The sequence below is a fragment of the Varroa jacobsoni genome, unplaced genomic scaffold (genome assembly GCF_002532875.2).
Source record: "Varroa jacobsoni isolate VJ856 unplaced genomic scaffold, vjacob_1.0 contig01856, whole genome shotgun sequence".
NCBI lineage: Eukaryota > Metazoa > Arthropoda > Arachnida > Mesostigmata > Varroidae > Varroa > Varroa jacobsoni.
In genome coordinates, this window is record NW_019214711.1 from 17,252 (window position 1) to 38,477 (window position 21,226).

Genomic DNA, 21,226 nt, shown 5'->3' on the forward strand with positions numbered 1-21,226 from the left:
AACTTGTTGTTCATCGGATTATCTTTCTGTGTTAATAATCATGCAACACACAGGTCGTATATGAGTGACAGTACGTCAAAAATAAAATTACGAAATCTGTAAAATGTAGGAAAATGTGGATTTTTAATCCAACTATCAAGCAAAATTTAAATGTCCTCTAAAAGTTTTTGAATCTCCTATAGTATTTACTCATGTAAACACATGAGAACGTAGACACATGACAACATAATTGGATAATTGTACCGTACTCTATAGCTCTGTTAAGAAAACTAAAATGAATCTTTTACTGTAAACTCTAGGCTACATCGTAGCAGGAACGAATAAAAAGATTTTGAATGAAATGAATGAAAAAATAAAAAGAATGAAAAAACTTCCAAAGTTCGGCTTGGGGGTTTAATGGCAGCAGCTTAAGCACAGTAGTAACGAAATTTAAAATCTACTTCTACATAACTGGTATCCAGACATTTCTAGATACGGAATCGCAGTTTGATCTCTAATGATCTCTCTCTGAACCTAACTGTAGCGCACTTTGTGTTCGTTCTTCAAAATGCTACATTACTAAACCCCTATACCTGATAGCGAAACATCCCTGGGAATAGTTATCAGTAAAGTGGTCTTACATAAATTAGTCTTAAGTGCAGCTTAGCAATGTGCGTACAGCAAACGCTTCTGACAAGCACGATTCATTGTGTATAGATAAAACTGAGATGTTCTTGTGTTATATTGTATCCCTGTATGTCCATGTAGGCTTTTCTGGTGCGCTCGCGGCCCGATCATACCTTCGTCCATTTTTGTCGCCGTCGTTACTCCCACCTTTCGTTTCGCTTTGCTTCGTCCTAATAGCGCTCTCTCAGCCTATTGTGCTCTGTGCGTGCGTCTGTCCCTTGCAGGCGCCGTGCTGTGGATGTAAGCCTTCCGTGCCTTATTGCCTGCCGTGTTCGTGCAGCCGGCAAGAGTGTGGTACGCTTGTGGTGATTTCAGCCGGGCACCGGACTGGTGTGGCACGCCGCTGCCGACGTAGTTTCGGAGCAACCGCCGCTGGCCGACACAGTTCGGCTTTGGCGAGCCGCAGCGAATTTCGTTGTTGTCTGTCCGTTGCTTCTCCTGGCTGGTTAGTTGGCCACTTTATCGGCACTGCCATTGCCTTCATACAGGCTCTTGTCCTGTAGTTGCTGCCTTTCCACGGCCCCTGGCTATTATAGCTGACCGGCGATTCGCCGAAAGCTGTGCGCAGCTCTTTGCTGCAGCCGCTGCTACCATCGCGACACTCTTCCACAGCAGCGCTGTATTATCTCCAGCGGCAGTGAGCGTGTTACGACTACAGTCACCATACAACTAATATTACGTACCGGCTAGCTAGGCAGTCAATTAGTTGAAGCTGCCTGTCTTATAGAGCTGTTTGGCCTGTGTGCGTCCTGTACCACGGCGGTGGCGGCGGCGGCGGCGGTGGCGGCAGCAGCGACGGAGACGGCGATTTGGGAGCACAGTAGTGTACAGTGCTGCTTGCTTGGGGTGACTGTTTGGTTCATTCGCTTGGCGCTAGTCGCTGCGGCTGCTGCTGGTCGCCGTTCGTTAGCTGACGACTGGTCGGCTGTGGTGATTCGTCGCTGTTGGATGGTTGCTGCCCGCTGACGTCGGATAGCCGGGTTGCGACTGCTAGTACTGACGACGACTAGTGCTGTTGTTGCTTGTGCTACCGCCGCCGCTGACCGTGTGGTGCGGTGCTGTGCTGAGCCCGAGCAGGCAGGCAGTCAGTCCGTCCGTCCGACCGTCGACGAGTGTGTGAGGCTTCGGAAAGAAAGCGCTGTTATTGCTGCCAGCAAAAACAGTATCCTATAGAACAACCCCATCGAACTCTGGATTAGATCGTTCCACTTTTCAAGACTAGAGGAAACACGTCGGACAAGGCGTGTAAAGCCCACTGCTAGATCACCAGCTCCTACTTGCTGCTGCTGCTGCTGGTGCGAGTAGCACAGCAACTAGCGGACCAACTGCAACAGTTGCTGCGAGTATATAGCGTGCACATAACAATAATCGCAGGAACAACAAAAAGCTGCTGTGCAAAGTGACGGTGTAAGGAGAGGTAACTAAGAAAAAGACGAACGTCGAAAGCGATGGCAGCCATTCGGAAGAAGCTTGTGATCGTAGGCGATGGCGCCTGTGGCAAAACATGCTTGCTGATCGTATTCAGCAAGGATCAGTTTCCAGAGGTATATGTGCCCACCGTGTTCGAGAACTACGTCGCCGACATTGAGGTCGATGGTAAACAGGTAACGTACACACTTTATACAAACTCGTAATGTATAGACGTTCGTTCATACATGCGTACATACACAAATACAGTCGGTAGCAATTTATACGGTTGGCACAAAAGCACCGTAGCGTTGTAAATACCCGACGATAATTCGACGGCAGTTCGCAATGCCCGTGTGTCCCAGTAAGAAAGTAACGATAGTTCTGTTAATGAAGCCGATGATGAGTGTGGTGTCAATGAGAAGCAAACCGCGGAGGAATTTAGTGGCCAGCAAACTTGGACATGATTAGGACATGTCACTCGGACAACAGCAGTGGAGTGCGTGCGTGCGATGAAACGACCTAAAAACAATGTCGAAAGCAACACAGGCAGCTTGAAGATTAGAAAAGTGACGGTGATGATATAGTGGGTTACGAAATTAACTTCGATGGCTGTTTGTTTTTTCCTGGTAGAAGTCATCTCAAGCCTATTTGATATTAATGTTCTTTTTTTTATGCATACTGATATACTTGGTCACTTCATGTTTGTGTCGTTGTTTTCGTATGCCGAACACGATTATATCCGTCCTTTTCTAACACCCTGTTTTGCTTGAATATCGAACACGAATTGCGATGACGCCATGCGTCATGAAGATGCAAACCGATTTTGCCAGCAGCAATCCCGGCGCCGTTGGAAATCTTCTCTTCGCATCACCATTATGTGTAAATAAAGCTCAGCCGTTAAAACCCAACGCCCATGACCTAAATGTCAGCGAATACGCAAACGACAACCGGAAAGATATAAGTATGATTTTTGTAGTAGCCAAAACAGATGTGGCTGCTGCTGCTGCTAATACCGCCGATGAACAATAATAAACACCGCCCTCAATTACTGTTAAAACATGAAGCCAAGTCATCTGAGAATGTGGCGCGTGTATAGGCTATTCTGTAACCTAGGCCTCATGTGTACCATGGCTCTCTCAGATACAACCTGCGTTTATTTGTAGCAGGAATAATTGAAATCAGTTCGCACGCTATTGCCAGATGTGTGAGTCTGTAAGTCGATCATTTTACCTGTGGGGCGTGACGTATATTGCGTTACATCGTGTGCGTAGAGTTTTCAAAACGCGCGCCCTCATTGAACGACAGGCGGCACGGTTTATTCACAATCGCCTTCACACCCATAGTTAGCCTATTTCTCTATGAAGATTCAAAATTAGGATTCGATCCGCTCAAAAGCACTTCCGTGCCGGGTACAAAATGCTTTTGACAAACAAGGCTAGACTTTTCAGTTCGCAACCGGTCATTGTGTACAATTCATTAAAAAAACACTAACAAATTAAATAGTTTAACGAGAACAAAGATTTATTAGTTCTAAGCTAAAGATCAGGCCTTCGACGAACGCCAGAGAGGCTCTTTAGAACTATTACAGTGACTGATCTGGCGGTTGTGTTCCTCAAGGCTCTCTCAAAGCGCTTCCGATTTTCTATCTAGCTTATTTCGTAATTGTAGTTGCAGCCGCGTTCGACATTCTGCGCTCTCTTTTTGTCTGTTCATCTGACCATTCATTGATCTTTATAGTTTCGTTGATGGCGGACGCGCTGGTGATGTTCCGTTCCAAGTGCTACCGTTGCTATTGGTGCCTGATTGAGCGTGCTCGTGTGTTTCCGCGGATCTATAAGAGTCTGTTGTATGGCAGCAGCAGCGGCCTGCATGTAAATAGCTAGTGTACGTGTCAGTGTGCGAGATGAGATAATGTGTGTGTGTATTGCCGGTGTTTTGCCGTCTCAGGACGACAGCGTGTCCATTGCATAGCCATGTAAACCTCCGTTCTTCCCTCGTTTACACCTTGAATGGCTCTCCTGCTTTGAGCGTCCACCCGCCCGTCCGGCCGCCCCCCGTCTAACAAGCAAAATATGCTTTCCGATTCTCGGTCGGTCGATCTGTGTTTTTGTCTACCTACTGTAACTTCGTACGCCGTCGTTGCTGCTAGTGATCAGCAACGGTCGAGTTCTTCTCCCGTCTGAGATCATCTCTTTAGATGCTGGCTCGATCTTAGGTGGTCGGTACGTGGCCTGGCCTGACCATCGCGCAAGCAATGGCCACAACACCAGACCACTGGCCGCATCAGCTGCGGTATCCATGGTCAATCTGGCTTCAGTCGGGTTAGTAGATGGTTTCGTCATTGCTGCTCGTCGTCGTCGTTGTACTCCACGCCGCCATAGTATGAAGTTCTAACGTTTCTAGCTCTATCTATTATTTATAAGCATCCCTACCACCATGACGACGATGAGGGAAGACTCTTGTTGGCCAAGTTGCTGCTGACGCTGCTGCGGTCAGCATCCATACTCGCTATTCACGCGCAAACACGCGCTAACTCATGCTCGCAAAGATTGGGGGCTGCCGCGGCTACTGTTGCTACTGCCGCTATTGTTCTGACTTGCTGATTTTTTTGATCGCTGGCCCTGGGGCTCGCGGCAGGTAGACAGCAATCGAACGACTGCAACAGCAATAATACTGGCCGAGCAGGCCTGTCGTCGTTAAGCGCCTCTTCGATTTTGCTGCGCACGTCGTCTTCGTCGTCGCCGCCGCCGCCGCCGCTGCCGCTGCCGCCGCCGCTGTCGGTACCACTGTGTCACCAGCCAGCAACACCAGGAATGCTCTTGCTGATAGTGGTGCTACTGGCAGAGAACACGCGGCGGGCGTCGCCCGCCACATAAGATATACTAGCAGTGGCAGCGACAGCATTAGTGGCAGCGGTTAGCCCCCCGGCCCGACAACGGCAACACTCGATATCTGGCTGGCTATTTGGCTGCGAGTGCTATGAGTGGCCGCGTATGGGTCAAGAGAGAAAACGAAAGAAAGAGAGTAAATTGTGGTGACAGGCGATTTTTGCTATTGCCGCTCCTAGAGGGCATCGCGCTCACGTCTCGGAATGATATCGATATATTGACGCAAGTTATTACAAAGAAAGGGTAACAACAGAATTAATGTCTTTAATTTTTTAGGTAGAAAGTAGCAGATACTGAAATACACCCCCCTTTCCCCATGATGACATTACCTGCTGTTGTGGATTATAATCATGGCCATACTGAATTTTTTAGTCAAAACGATCGAAATGTGCCAGTAGAAACGGAAGCCGGAGTTAACAAAAACTGAGCCTACCTAGTGCTAACAAATCGTTCGGAAACAAAGCTAGGTATATTGATTCTTACCCTAAATTAATAGCGCGTTATCTGCACAACGTTATATAGAATGACTTTGCGTCTGTGGGAAGGTATCACATAATTTATCAAATTTCTTAACAGTAATCTTCTGCAGGTGCTACTAGCGTAAAGCACTATCTGATCGCAGCGATTTTTTCATCGATGTAGTGTTTATTGAAAGGCTTCGCAATCATAGATTATATCAATGTATAAACTTTAACATCCTTTAGACTATACCCCCGTCACTATTCACGATAAATTTCATAATGTATCTCTTACGTGGTGGCAGTTTTGTTCGTGAATGCTGACCTGCTCTAATCTAGCAGGGGCATTCCCGTTTTGCCCCTTAGCGGATAATAGTAATGGTTGTATACGGCTATGGCGGAAGCGACGTCAATTCAACGAACAGTGGCAGCAGTGGTGGAACACTTTGCAGACTAGTGCCATGGTTCCTCTGTCGACGTGATCTTTTTTAACACGGACTAGCCATTGTCAATCTATACCTCATTGCTCGCTGATTGCTTTCGATCTTTTTGCTCGGAATCATTGGTTCTAGTAAAAATCGTTGCTTTCATTCGTAACGTTGATTGATGCATTTTTCTGACCTACTAACTTCTCTTGTTTTGAGAGACAAGAAATCGTGCAGGATAATTCCTGAAAATCAGCAACCTTATCTGAGGTGGTTACTCTCACGAGAAAGCTCAGGAGGTTAAAAGCTGTGAGCATGGGACCCATGAATCCAGTAGGGGTGGTGGAGTACCATAAATCGCAGGATAAAATAAGCTAAGACTTGAGGTGCTGAATTTAGATACTCGACTATGAAAAGCAAATTCCTTATTTGGACTGGATTGTGAACTACCCTGCTTACTGAATCAGTACGAGCGAACATTTGGAAAACCCCTTTGCGTTCAGAATTGCATTATAGGAAGGGTCGACGTTAATAGTTACTTTTTGCCTACAGATAAAAAACAAGCTCCGCTACAGTCTGAATAGCGACATAGGATCAAATCTTATTTGAGCGTGTTGCATATTCTACCTGGTTGAAAAATGACACCGCACAATTGGTGTATAAAGTAGGTGTATCTATTAATATCAAACGAACGCAAACTTTTTTTCTTTTTGCAAACTGAAATTAAGACAGAATATATAAATTCATCCAAGACAATATCCATTTAACAAAAAAATTAGAAAAAAAGTGTCAATTGAACCGTACTACTATCACAAATTTATATAAGACAGTGTTTTGTATAAGCGATCAAGGAGTTGCGTTATGTAACCAGCAGAGCGAACTAAATGACTCACCTGATAATGTAAAAAGTGACTGCGGATCGTATACGAAGTATGAAACTGATGAACCATTCATATGTAGTGAAATGTATTTTCTCTATCGTACCTGAAACAGAATATTTTCGTGGTTCTGACAGAACCTAACACTCTTTAGCATCAAAGCAAAGATTCATGTGATCCTTAGAAATGGCACCAAGGTCAATCATATAAATTAAAAAAGATAGCTGGATTAACAGGGTTTTGAGAAAGCATACGTAGATGCATGAAGTCAAACATTTCGCTAGATGTGCCTTTTACTTAACCAGTGGTTTAAATGCATTGTATAGCGATTGATCACTTTGACGAATTTTGGATTTTGCTTTTTGCTACTTTTCAGGTCGAGCTCGCATTGTGGGATACTGCTGGTCAGGAAGATTACGATCGTCTCCGCCCGCTGTCCTACCCGGACACAGATGTCATTCTAATGTGCTTTTCTATTGACTCACCCGATTCTTTGGAGAATATACTTGAAAAGTGGCACCCTGAAGTGAAACACTTTTGCCCAAACGTTCCAATCGTCCTAGTGGCAAATAAGAAAGACCTACGCAATGATTCCACCACTATTAAGGTACGTCTGATATAAGTGACATAAAGCTAGGAGTAAGAATTCTATCTGCTAGTGAAAGTGAACTAGTGAAAGTGAGTAAGATTAGTGGGATAACTAGGGATTGTTCAAATAGTTTGATGTATTACATTATAACATATTATAAAAATAGCTTGGCACCTTTGTACTCATTAACGCTGTTTCTCGAATTTAAGTCAAATGGGCACATGATATTTTCAGTAGGTATCATCATGTATGATCTAATAATAAGATGAAATATATCTATAATAGACTTCAGCCGTTGAGAATCCACAATATTTTTTGCTATTATTTGATTTACTCGACCCTCCTATCTTTACATTTATTCTATTAGAAAGACTAAAGTTAAGTGACTTTAATAAGAAATTGGGATTAATACAGTTTCGTTCCGTTACCTCCCTGATTTAATGACAGCTTCTACTTTAATACTCGCGTGGGAATCTGGGCCGATTAGTTCCGTTTTAGATGGCGTCTGTACTTGTTATAGTACTTGGGACTGTCAGCAACACAATGGGTATATGGCAATGCCAGCCATGCTTTTCCATACACATATATGTATATGTATGATTGGCGGGCACCGCCAAGTATGGATCAGCTCGAGGCAACTCTCTGGAGCAATAAACAACTCTAGGAGTCATTGGCAGAGTGGAACGTACTTGTTGCTAGAGGGTTCGCGATGAATCTGAAGTTCTGCGACTGGAAACGGATTTGAAGGGCTGGAACAAGAACAAGGTGTTCTAATTCGATGTAGAGGGCTGCCGTGCACAATCGGAACTGGCGGGTAGAGGAGCTATCTTGAAATAGACGCCACCTGGTACGCTGCAGCCGGTTTTTCCACTGTCATAGCATCGGCATACCACATACCGCTTCCAACACACGGACACACCTTTAGATACATACAGAATCGTCGTGCACTTAGTGACTGCTGACGTTCCAGCTGCTCTCTAGTATGCTGGAATGGGCAATTGGTAATCTGGCTGGTATGCAGACTGCACTGACATGTTCTACTGAAAGTGTCTGCCTGTTTACTTGCTTGCCGCTAACTTTAACACAGCAGAGACCAGCTTGGCGCTATTCTGGGTCTCCACCGGTATAGTACAGCCTCTTCGATCCCATCCTGCTTGCCCCCATATTCGCTCCTCACCGTTAACATGGATACAAATCCTTCTGCTACATGGAGTGTTCCTGAGGCCCTAGTGGCAAGCTGTTTCTGCAATGCCCAGTTCATAAAGCGGCGAATTTCCTCGTCTGTTTCCTCGTTCTTTCCTAAGCCTGTCCCCGCCCAGATTTGCTTGGCTGAGAAGGGTTTGATTCAGGGTCTTTTGTTGGCTGCAATCTTTTTTGGGTGTCTGTCCGGTCTCTGGCTCACTGGCTGTGAAAGCAGGCACACATACACATATACAGAGCGATAAGCTTTACGAACAATGATGCTGTTTGACACACTGTGCTTGCCTCTGCGCCTTGCTTAGTGGCGTCTGCATATGAGTTAGCCTTCCGTTGGCGGTTTCCATTCGAGCCTGGTCGGCTTCTGCTATGGCTACAACGACTACTACTAGCACCCTAAGGAAGGACTATAACGTCAGTCGTGTTGCTTATGATGTTTCCAGTTGCCAGTCTTGATGCAGTTCATGTTCATGTCGTCGAGTGAAGCCGTATCGGTGTCGCCACTTTGGCTGTTTATATCAATATTGTTACTATTGCAGGAATTGCGGCTGTTTCTGGTGCTCCAAGAGAAGAGTGGTTAGATGCAGGTTAGCTAAAACAGACGATGTTAAAATAAACGTTGTCTCATCGTCTTATCGGCTCTCGTGCTTAGCGACAAAAAAAACTGCGACAATGGTGATGATGATCTGGTACAGGGCCGATCAGGGTTGTAACGGCCAAAACAAATCTGATAGATCCGTGGGAGTCGGCAGCAGCTGTTTCCGAACATGCACTCAGTTTTTCGATGGACCGTTCATTACTGGCTAATGTGGTCCGCGATTACAACAATGATAACTAGCAGTTCATATCGGCCGAGCTTCTGCTACCTGTACTGCACTAGTTATAATCACTGTATGTTTATATACGAACTTGCGCCTGTAGAGGACAATCCTTTCACTTGGTTGCCGCTTGCGGGTACTGCCATTCCACACTGCACACAATTGTTCTTTTTATATATATATGAGTTTTAATCAGAGTTAGACAGGTAGGTCGTCGAAATGTTAGTGCAAATTTGTAAAAGGTACGTCTGGTAAATTCTCGGCTGCAATGTCTTTAACAAATTAGAGAATTTAATTTTCTTGTACGTGTAAGGGAGTTTTGCGGATGTTACCTAGCCGGCAATTACCCAATCGGCTACAAACACGCTATACCAGACCATGTCAGGCCAACATTGAGTGGCCCGTTTAGCTGTGGCACCAGGGATAACAACATCCAAGTTTGATCGTATCGAACGCAATCAGGGTAAAATTGGCTCATAAAATGGGTGAAAAAGACTTACACCATGCTTATATTAGTAGTCATGAGGTCAGTGACGATTACGAGGCTATCTATATCTTGGCATATATAAGCCATCGATTGTGGGTATTCTTGAATGCAACCCGTGAATCATCTATAAACGGTATATCACCTATAAGTGAAAGTATCGAGAAAATAATGATTATTTGACAGTTAAAATAGGCTGGTTTAACATAAGTGTATGATGCAAAATAGGTGCAATTGTCACTTGTAGAAAGAATGGATTTCGATAGAGAGGGAAAGCCATTGTAATTTTTTTTGGCAAAGCTCACTCAGAGTCGGTTTATTTCTCGAAAAAGTAAATACGCTGGTTACGAGGTATGAGAAGATATCGTTCATAGATCGAGAATACGACGCCCGCGAAGTGGATTTTTTTGAGTGGACATTGATGGCTGTCTGAGCTCTTCACTGAGAGAGAAGCTATGAGAAATATCTTTCAACCCAAGTTAATTCGCAGTGACGTTCTGAGCAACGGTCTTTTTTTCCGTAATAGGCATTTAAGAATATATTACACTTAATGTACCTCTTGAAAATGAAATCGCGTCGCGAATTTTGACTTCTGTTTGAAATTTCGTTAGCTACGAGCTATACGCTTAGATTGCTGATTTACAATATTGTAGTCTTAATGGAGCAAGTTGATTACATACCCATGTATTGATCTTTTTACTTCAGTGTAGCGCCAAAATGGCCCCTAGTAAAAACTAGACAAGTTTTTTTTTTGTTTTTATACTATTTTTGAAAATATTTTGCCTCAAGAAAAAAATAGCATGCCGTTTCCTTTATCGGCTTGTGCTGTAGCCTTTCCTAGACCTGTTACCAACAGTGTTAAAGGCTGTAATGGCCTACGGTGTTCGCTGTCAATTCTATGTCAAGCGATCCCTCCGTTGATTATACGGATTAACACACGAAAACAGCAATAATGGGTAGTTCGGACGCTTAATTTTACTTCATAGACATCGTACTCTCATGACTTATTTGTCTATAATGACGCTACGGCTTGTACCTGTCTGGCTTTGTACGACCCGCCTGTATGCACATGTTATAAGGATAGAAGCAAGGTGATCTGCTGTTGAGCACTGCTGTAGTTTCAGTAAATCTGTCTTCTTAGCCCTTCATGCGCACGTGTGTATGTATGTAACGAAGTGTTTATATATGTTATAGTAACAGCAGTAGCAGTGTATAGGAGATAATAAATCTACGGCGTTCATCGACAATATTGGCTACTCCGGTATTGTTGCTGTATAGCTCCCATTGGCCGCCACTGTCGAGCTGCGTTACCGCCGACGCCTTACTTGCTAACAGCCATTACGACAACACCATCGATGAAGAAAAGTTAAGTGAGTGCTGTGCCGCGGGTGCCCGTTCGTAGCAGTTACAACGTTGGCTGAATCGTCCCATGCCGTAGATGTGCGGAGGGTGGACGGATAAGCGGGCAGCGCGCGGGCGGGCGGGCGGACGAGCGACCCGCCAGCACAAGTGAGTCTTGCGAACAGCAGCTGTGCGTTAGTCATATGTCATCCTTTTTTCTTCGTCACCCTTTCTCTCTTGTTCTGCCAAAGCGGTAATAAGTGGTAGGACCCCTATCATTGTCGTTGTGATCGTTGTATGGCAGTCATCGCTACTGCTGTAGTTGCGGCAGGCAAACTGAGTCATCGTGAGTGGCCATTGCAACCGACGGCCATCACAAAAGTTAAGGTCGACAAGACGACTTTTCTCTGGTTGAAAACGGCAGGCGCCGTACGAAAAATGACCCATCCATAAAGGGACGCCGGTAGACAGAAGTCTAATTGGATTAACGTGTAGATAAGGACAAAAGCGCAAATCCAGCCGAAATATTGTTGGTATCGCTTGTGGTTCTTTTGCGGTAGGTATTTAGGCGGTAACAAGCAGGTACTATGAAAGAATGCGAAACTGGGACTAATCACCCAATGTTCCGAATTTACAACTTTACGTTTTTAACGCTCCTGCGCGGGCTGAATTTAGAAAACACTGACATGACAAGGATACTCACATGTAAGTCTACTATGCGAATGTTCATCTGAATCTCGAACCGTTAGTACAGATGTGGGTGCCATCGTGGGTTACGTACAATCTCTCGAGGTCTAAAGTGATACGAAAAGGTTCCTGCAAAACTTGTCTATTGGGTTTAGTGACTGCGGCGCTGTTGCGTAGCTGTAACGCTTCGAAATGAGTCATTCACTCTATGTTCGGAATTAATAAGCGCCGAGTACGGGATATTGTGATGATACGGGCAGCAGAATATGGCGCCGCTGCCCTATCACTTATGTCGAATACAATTGAACAGTTGCATATACAGCCAACCGTCCCGAGTAGAGATCGGAACCTGGCGTTTACCAACACGGCTCTTACGAACAGTTACACTAAGGAGCGTAAAAATAGAAAAAAAAAGCTTGTTGCTTGATCAGCAAGGACTGCAAAATTTGGCTGACATAAAATCTGACTGACCGATTTCTCCTGCATGAGTGTTATAAGTTTTTTCTGGAGACTGGAATTTTGAATTTTCCATGAGTATAATTTATGGCCTTTTTAGTGGACCGTCCGCCTGTTAATAAGGCATTCATAGACGTATAAGGTTTGATACATTCATACCAGAGCTTAAACAGACAACAGGAAGGAGCAGACGGGTTGTTCCGAGAATCAAAGCTTTCTATGGTTAAGCTGTAATAGTTAGTAAGCAAGACACTGGCGTAAGTTCAACACAGACACGTTGTTTTTTTGTGGGCTGGCCGCGTAGTCGGTGGCTACGGCAGCGCTAGACAAAATTAACTCGCTCACGATGACTCATAGACATTCAGAGGCAAAAGTCATGTAGACAATTCTGATAGTAGCTAAGAACTTGGAAATTTATGGATATATTCTTACTCTTGCTCAACGACCATTATACTCAGTTGATATGCGATAATTTCGACCGTGACACGGAACTCGACTTATTTAAGCAGTATCGATTTTGTTGTAACCTTACGATTTCTATTGTCCTATTACTAATAATAATTGTGCACCGTAAAAATCAATTAAAAATTGTCTGTTGTTCAAAATAGATATAAACTAGTATGTCACTAGAGTTTGCGAAATAAATCGTGAAATATCTTTCCCACTTTTTTATAGCCACTATAAAAATAGTGTTTGTGGTCACCGTGATCAATGATTAAACCCCTTCTCAGTTTTATAAACCCATGATAAACTGTATCGTCATCATCGTAGAAATATGCCGTCGTTATAGATGCTATATCTAATGCGTTCCTAGTTTTGTTTGCTTTTATTATCCGAGACTTGCTACGATACAAACTTCTACAGGTTTTGTTTGACAAAGTAAACGATACATACCTTGCCACTGTGACTAGTGGAAGACAGCTAAAATGTATATAGACTTGTCGCTGACTTCCGAGAATAGTCTGATATCCATTCCCTCAGGTCTCAGCGTTAGGAACAATGAAAGGCTTGTTCTGCTTGGCATTAATCTGCAATGCAGAGCAGTATAAATACAATTCATTTATAGGTGGTAGATATATGTAAATGCGCTATGCTCTTAAGTCGTAACAGACAACAAGGTTGGTCTGGATTGTATTTCACTGCTTATGCAATCTAAAGCCAAGCCTTCTGCTCTCATTTGTCCTCGCACCCGTGCAACCATTTTATTACTGTTCTGAACGTGGGTGCTAGCTTTTTACTATTAAGTATACTGAAGCTACCGCGAACACAGCTCGCTTTAGATTGTGTACTTGATAAGCTTCGTTTGTCTAATGCGTTGTGTTGTGTTCAACAGGAATTGGCGAAGATGAAGCAGGAACCTGTGAAGAGCGAAGACGGCCGCTCGATGGCGGAGAAAATTAACGCATTTGGATACCTTGAGTGCTCTGCACGGACTAAGGAAGGCGTTCGAGAGGTGTTCGAACTGGCTACTAGGGCAGCCCTTCAGGTAGGCATAAAATTTCGATCATACCATTAACGCACATCAGGCGCTATGTTTAATTATACCTTAGGAAATAAATGTCAAGGAAAAGTGGTTACAGGTCCGATTCCCCACATATGGTATCAATTTATTTACGTGTTGTGTGAACAGGTATTTTTAAACAGGTAATTTTTAAGCATTTTTGCTGGACCCGCTTGATTACTGACGGACAATATTGTAATTATATTCGGTGAAATTTTTCTAGAGTAAAATTATGCCATGCAATACCATGAGTCTGGCCAATTGCCTGTATTTAGCAACAGTTCTATGAGGACTACTAACACTAACCAATGTCGTTGATTCGATGTGTTTGCTATGTTCATTTTGCAGGTGAAACACAAAAAGAAGAAACGTTGTGTTCTTATGTAAATGTTTTCTATTGCACACAAGGAGGTGCCGGCGAACGCAAAAAAGGCGCGATATTATTTGCTCGTGAAGGATGAAAATTAAAAAAAAAAAAAGAACAGAACAGAAAGAGAAGTAAGCAGGGGACGAGGGTCTCTGACTGCAACACAACTGAATAAAACCACCATTATTTACTATACTATTACTGGCAGAAAATGAAAAAAACTGATGATACAACATGATCATCATGATATTGTTGCCTATGCCCATAAGAAAAAAAATAACAATGGTAATGAAAAGCTAAAAACAAAAGGGAGCTTCGGCGCAAGAGCAAATAATAACAGTTTAGGTAGATCGATTGGAGCATGAGGAAGCTGACGACAGTGTGAGAAACGCGACCTTGCCTAAGCTAGCAAAAGTATACGAAAAACGTAAGCAATGATCTAGAAAAAAGGTAGAATAATAATAAAAGGAAATTAATATCTTGGAAGCCTGAGGTAGTCTAAGGAGACGCATTTGAAAGATCTAAGTTGATATTCATAACACAGAATAGTGAATGATAATGATGAAAACAAAACCAGCAATTGAGAATGGATGGAAAAACAGAAAAAAGTTGGAAAATTGTGTGTGCCGAACCCTATATGGAAAAATGTCATACCGCGAAAGGGGTACGCACATATGATAATGGTGATGCTGTATGGTACAGAAACAAAAAAGGGAGCACCGCTGACGTCGCTGAAGACTGTAGTAGATAAGACAGATGGATGGCAAAAAATACGATATATGGGGGAAAAGCAAAATAGAAAAATAGCTGAGAACACATAGAAACAGTAGATGTGCTAGGGGGGAACCGGGGAGTAGCTGGGGCAGCAAAGAAATTTGTGCTTGAAAAATGTCGAGATTGAAAGCGAGCAAAAGGAAAAGCGTGAGAAAGCGGTACGAGAGCGCAAACGAGAAACAGAGAAAAAGAATACATGTCGAGAATTCTGATATGAAGATAAAAAATATCAATATAAAATATTAAGAAATAATAACAACCTATATTGATAATGGTGACGATGACGATGGTACTGACGCTTAATATTGATAAGTTACTATAGCGAATATGATGAATAAGAAAAAGATACACGATGAAGAGAGCGATGCTTATGATGATGATGATAAATGGCGAAATAGAGAGAAAGACAGCGAGCGAAACGACGATGATGATACGGTGATTGATGATGATTATGATAAGCTGATATAAAAGAATGAACTATTATATCTGATTATTTTTATTATATAAATATAGATGAGAAAATAATAATACTAATAAGGATTATTAATCATTATATACAATAAGGGTGAGAATGCAGGGACTCATCAATGAGTTCCTGCATACATATATATATTATATAAGAACGAGGATAATTAAAACAAGGCGGCAACAAAGGCAACAACAATAACGGCAACCTTGATCAGAAAGCAAAAACAAATAAGAACGAATCCTTATTAATACTATTATTACTACGCGTATAAGAAGAATAATTATTGTTACTATTAACACTTGTAGCAGTAGTATTATGAAAAACAAGCAACAAGCAAAACATCATTAAGCACCAAACGTGCTCGAGGAAATCGAGCATGTGACAAAAATACAGGAATGACTTAGTCTAGTGGTTGAAGTCAACGGTGGGCAACGCCATAGGCAACAAAGGGGGATTTGAAGCTGTTCATTAAGCAATGATAGTGATGATAGTCGTGAACGAGGGTGGACTCGGAGGGTGTTATGGGTAAGATCTTAGTGGCCATTATATTATTTACTATTACTGAACAATTGAATAAAGGTAATGTTTTGGAACTTTAGTAAGAAAGAAATCAACACGGTGGCGGAGTTTTTGGAGGCTCGTTGCGGAATACCTTTATATATATATATACAGAGAGAGCAAGAGAAATAGAAATGAATCACAACCGATGAATGTAGCCAATAATCTACACAGTTTCGCGTGAAATATGTTATGACGGTGCGGTGCGTGTAATGATGACAAATGGCGGAGCGCGTTCTATGAAAAAGTTGGCGCCCTAACGACATCGGCCGTAAAGCGCCCGTCAGCTGCTCAGATCAACAGCAGCCGTCCTTATTCGGTAGTCGGAACTTTCTCTCCCTTAAAACCCCATAGTCACGCTATTCATGATCACTACGACGCTAAGCTTTATCTAACGACAAGTGGTTTTACAACCAAGATGATTACATACAACGGCAATAACATAAGTGTTTTTCGTCCTGTACGGCCGTTAGGCATTTCATCTGGCTCCCAGCGCGAAAATGTGTCCACGCCCGCATTCGAACCCAATAACATAAATGCTACCACTGGGAGAATATGGGATACAGTGGGCATGCATTAAAAAAATGTTACTTTCCAGAGCTAGTATGCGGTGTAGTCGTGTTGCAGAGTCAGCGCCAGTTTAAATAATGGTCATCAAACAAAACAAAAACTTTGGAAAAAAGGAACGACAAATTACTCAATCCGTTTGAGTTTTCTATAAATCAGAGTCCAACCCAGTTTTGTCCTATAGTTATCTTTGAGTTCGTAAATGTCATATCGGCGGACTTCAATGAAGCAATACATTTGAATATTGATGGGGTAGGTTCTTACAATGATCAGCCAACGTTCTGGTAGATGTCTGCAGTCAACGGTGTTTTTGTTAGATTCATGGAAATAAATTATGACATTGAATGCGTTCTATGGAAAATAGAAGCTCTGATTGGGGTTTTTAGGTTATGATTATGTGGTAATTACAGAATAACTGCGAGAAAGAGAAATAAACCCCGCAATTTAAATATAATATTAACATCAGATAGTTTTTTGGGCACACTTTTCCTATAGGTTCTCATTGACCGGTTCCGCTGATAGATGCTAGCGGATTTTTGACAAAATTATTGTACTATTGTCGTGGACGGTAAATAATTCACGTTTTGCATTTGTTTTTGTTTTTTACATTTAATCCGCGTTTTTTCTATTTTTGATTACGTCATTTTTTTATTTCAACTTTGTACTAAGCGTCGACAGGGTCTAGCGTCCGACTAAATAAGGGGAACCGATGGATACAGCAATACTAAGTTCTTGAATGTTCACAAACGTTAGGTCATTGGCATTTTGACTGACATACAGAGACGGCGATGACGAATTTATTGAAGGGGACGCACTTTTTGTGCAGTAGCATATGATACGACCTCATGAGGTATTGTGTTGGTCGGCGATGTACCTGAGCAGCAGAAACCGCTATAAATGAAACCTAACTAAACTGGCTAACACAGATGGACTAACGCATCGAGAGTGAGATCAATGTGACACGTGAGATCATGAATTTAATGAGGCAACATCGAGCTAGCATCGCTCTCTGGCAATAAAAAATCTCCAATTGCAGAGCATGGCGCTAAACACGTTCCGATCAGATCAGGCAACATCGCTAATTGTAGGCTTCTAAACTTGCAGGGCCTGAACCCGCTATGCAGAGTTCTCTTACAAGAGAATCTTCACAGTAGTAGCAGATCAGCGAAGCAAATTCAACACTCGCATATCTCAATGAAACCGTGAGGTCGAGTCTAAATTAGTCACACATAAAACCACTAGGAAAGGAAAGGTGTAGAAGGGTAAGACAGGGTGTCACTGCAGCTTTTTCGGTCCTTGCCCGAACCACAATGGCTAGTCCTTACTGTCCTCTATTTTTAGCCGTCGTAAATATGGAATTCGGGTATACTGCTGTCGTATGCCGGGTACCCCAAAAAAAAAGCTAATTTTTCCACTACAATGAAAAATTAGGAAATATTTTTGGCCGCGACTACACGCTATCATGACAACAATATTTACAGTAACCTATTTATATAAGGTTCTCATCAGATTTGCCAAACAGAAGAAAGTGATTTCAGTGACTGCTTAGCTGGTAGAATGGGAGGTTGTGGACAAAGACGGAAGGCATAGAGCTACCGGGGTGCGAAGCGGCTTTGGCTTATAGGCGACGACGTATTGAGTACTGCTTGTCACCCCAGTCACGAAATCGCAATCATAGAGCTCAGACAACGATGATGATGACGCTAAGCTAAACGGATTATTTGGACAACTTTTTTGAACTAAGAGAAAGGTAAATAAGCAAACAGTGAGTCGTTAAATGCGAGAAAAACTGATAAGTGTAGGCGATAAACGATTTCGGATGAAAAGTCAGACATTATTCTTCATTGCGAAGTCCAAAAACGGAGTGCATACGTTGGATTTGAAAGGAACGGTTGAAACAATTGCGGTTACGTATAGCACTTCATACGGGGGTAATGCTGGAAGGGGGAGACACGGACAACAGATCTAGCACAAAGTATACACAATGAACACAAGCACACAATAGCAGACACCCCCTTCCAACCATAATATACACGAACAAAACACATATACGGTCAGAACAACAGAGACAAATTGCGTATGTTGCATATTACGTTCTTAAGTCATGTATTATTATTATCATCATTAGTTAACTACTGCTCTAATGTTCATTCATCGTACTGTTGTTATTACTGAGACATGTGTAATAATTTGTTTTTGATACTGGCGGCTTACTGTTTAGTTAGCCTCATTGAAGTGAAGCAAATAACATAAGATACACAGATCCTAATTGCGATCTAAATAAACACTTACGTCAGAAAACTACAAATTTTGGAAAAAGAAAAGCAAGGCAATGAGAGGAATGGATGGAATTGCTAAGTCTAATTCATAAATAAATAACAATAACAATTATTATTACTACGTATCTACGCGCTATGGAAGACGATTGAATAAAGAATAATAGGGATAATGACTTTGAATCAAAGGCTCTCTTTTTCTACATGTTACCGGAAAATGCAGAGAGGTCACAGTATGTACTTCTTTCAAAAAACGTTCTTTTTTTTGAATTAATATAGGTTTTTATAAAATTGAATTTGATTTATTTAATACAAGCAGGTGTGGAACATATCACTTGTGTGTTCGACTTTAAGTTGCGGATAAATGCAATGTAAACAGGTATCTAGAGCTGTCTCCGTGATAGCGCAATGGTAACCTGCTTGCCTATTAAACTTAAGGATATATGAGGTAGTCTGTTTTAAAACTGGGCGTAGGTAGGCTTCGTTTTGCGCTAGCCATTCGAAATGATGTTTGCCGGCAGCATAGGACATAAAACTCAAAACATCTACGTGTCTGAATGACAGTTTATGGCATTACTCTGTTTTTCTTAATTTTAAGTGATTTTGGAAAATTGTGAAAGTTCATACGAGTTACCTTCAAGGCCATAAGCGATACTAACTAACACACTTCCAAATCCAAGGTTTCCATTACGCCTCAGAAAAATCTCTGAAATATATGTAGCTCAGGAGGTGCTCTCCGTGTAGATGTTTTGAAATTTTTAGCAGATAGCTACTTGACTTGATATTACTGAAACTAAGTAGCATTTTTTTTATAGGTAGCCGTTACCGGTTTGTTGCTCATCGGGGCATCACAGATCAATCCAGTGGCCTCAGACATGCTGCGTACTTTTATTTACTATTATTTACATAGGTTATTTCCCTAGGCAGTGGCGTAGTTACTAAATTTTACATATACTTTTTAGACACCTGATTGCCGTCTTTGTCTTTGAGCTTCTGTTTATTGGTGGTAAGAATCATATTCAAGTAACCAATGTGCAAAAGGTACAATAGCGCGGAGTAGTTAAGTGTACGATTTTGCTTGCTTCACAAAGCTATATGCAGCCTGGATGGATAAAAAAATATGGATGTGATATATTGGTATGATAAATAATTGAATCAGTAGTAGAGTAATACTAAAAAATTGGTGTGAAAGTGAATAAAATTCAATGTAAATTGAAACCACGTATTTAATGGAATTGATAGCGAGAAGTGAGCGGTTGGAAAATACATCTCACGTAGTAGTAGCAAAAAAGTAGTGTGATCACAGGCAACGTTTTATAAAGTATTCAGGTAAGTTGCATATAGTCGAGACCTCAACAACTAGAAGCAGAAGTAACGAATTTGGTATAGAGCAAACGCATGCTGGCGAGCGTGAATGAAAGATTGTAGCTAGTCAATTAGTGTAAAAGTAATACCCATGATTTTTGGGCAAAACCAATCGGGTGTAGACGCACCTCATTTCATGCTGGAAACAACTTGTCGTTTGAGGTAATGCCCAATAGCAATAGCGGACATGAAAAGGCCGGTACGTAAAGACGTAAAAATAATGGTGGCACAGGGCGAGGTATGTGGGTCTATACAGACCTTGAAATGCAAAAAGTTAGGGAATTACTTTAATACATGATGCACAGATATAAGCGACGATACTGCGAGTTAAATCGGAAGATTCGAAAATAACTTCATTTGGATATTACGGTCGTTACTTACTCTAGGAATGTCTCCGTATATTCTATCGTAACTACCGGGACAACGTTATTGCCTATGTGCGTTGCATCGTCGACATTCACTGATTTTTAAGAAAGAAAAAAGAAAATCAAGTGCATGACAAAAGCCAAAAAAGTCAAGATGTAAGTAAAAGATTATAATTCAAAACTGTTTAATAAAAGTGGTTGCGCAGAATTTATCCTCCAGTTTATATATACATATATATATATATATATACATTTTATCAACAGATTCTGACCTCTGCGCATGTCAATTTTGTGTCTCGACACTCGTTACTCGCCATTTATTAAAGCCATTTAAAAACTTGTTACTTTTTTTTACTAGTGATTTTTAGCGGGCTGACATTTTAATTTTCATATTATATAATAAGTAAGCTAATGGTATTATGCAAGCCTGTTTCATTAGTAAATGATATGAACTTGGCGGAGTGATATATTGAAAGTCTCCATCAAGTAGATTTGGGTTTACCCTTGCTATTTATTACTAAAAAAATAGCCGCAAGGAATCAAATCAGAAATGCGCCAGTTGAGAGCTAAACCTTAATTTTACTAGACGAATTTACAAAATTGGTACCTTGGCTAATTTGCTTCACTTTAACATTGGCTGAGTGAAGAGGTAACCGAATCGAATTTGCCCCTAAATATTACTTCAAT

At 41.9% G+C, this 21,226-nt stretch overlaps 1 protein-coding gene across 1 annotated transcript; it reads left to right on the plus strand.

Moving 5' to 3' along the window:
* The first annotated feature begins 390 nt into the window (after positions 1-390).
* On the plus strand, positions 391-18,997 carry Rho1 (ras-like GTP-binding protein Rho1). The gene is made up of 4 exons (XM_022853573.2): positions 391-2,270; positions 7,102-7,332; positions 13,631-13,783; positions 14,147-18,997. Exons 1-4 carry the CDS (start codon positions 2,115-2,117, stop codon positions 14,183-14,185), a joined length of 579 nt encoding a protein of 192 aa, XP_022709308.1. The 5' UTR covers positions 391-2,114; the 3' UTR covers positions 14,186-18,997.
* Positions 18,998-21,226: the final 2,229 nt, after the last annotated feature.

Excerpts from the sequence above, each read along its gene's own strand:
- Rho1 (XM_022853573.2), top strand. The coding sequence starts at position 2,115 with ATGGCAGCCATTCGGAAGAAGCTTGTGATCGTAGGCGATGGCGCCTGT. Across the intron at positions 2,271-7,101 it reads TTGAGGTCGATGGTAAACAG|GTCGAGCTCGCATTGTGGGA; the intron begins GTAACGTACACA and ends GCTACTTTTCAG. Across the intron at positions 13,784-14,146 it reads CTACTAGGGCAGCCCTTCAG|GTGAAACACAAAAAGAAGAA; the intron begins GTAGGCATAAAA and ends TTCATTTTGCAG.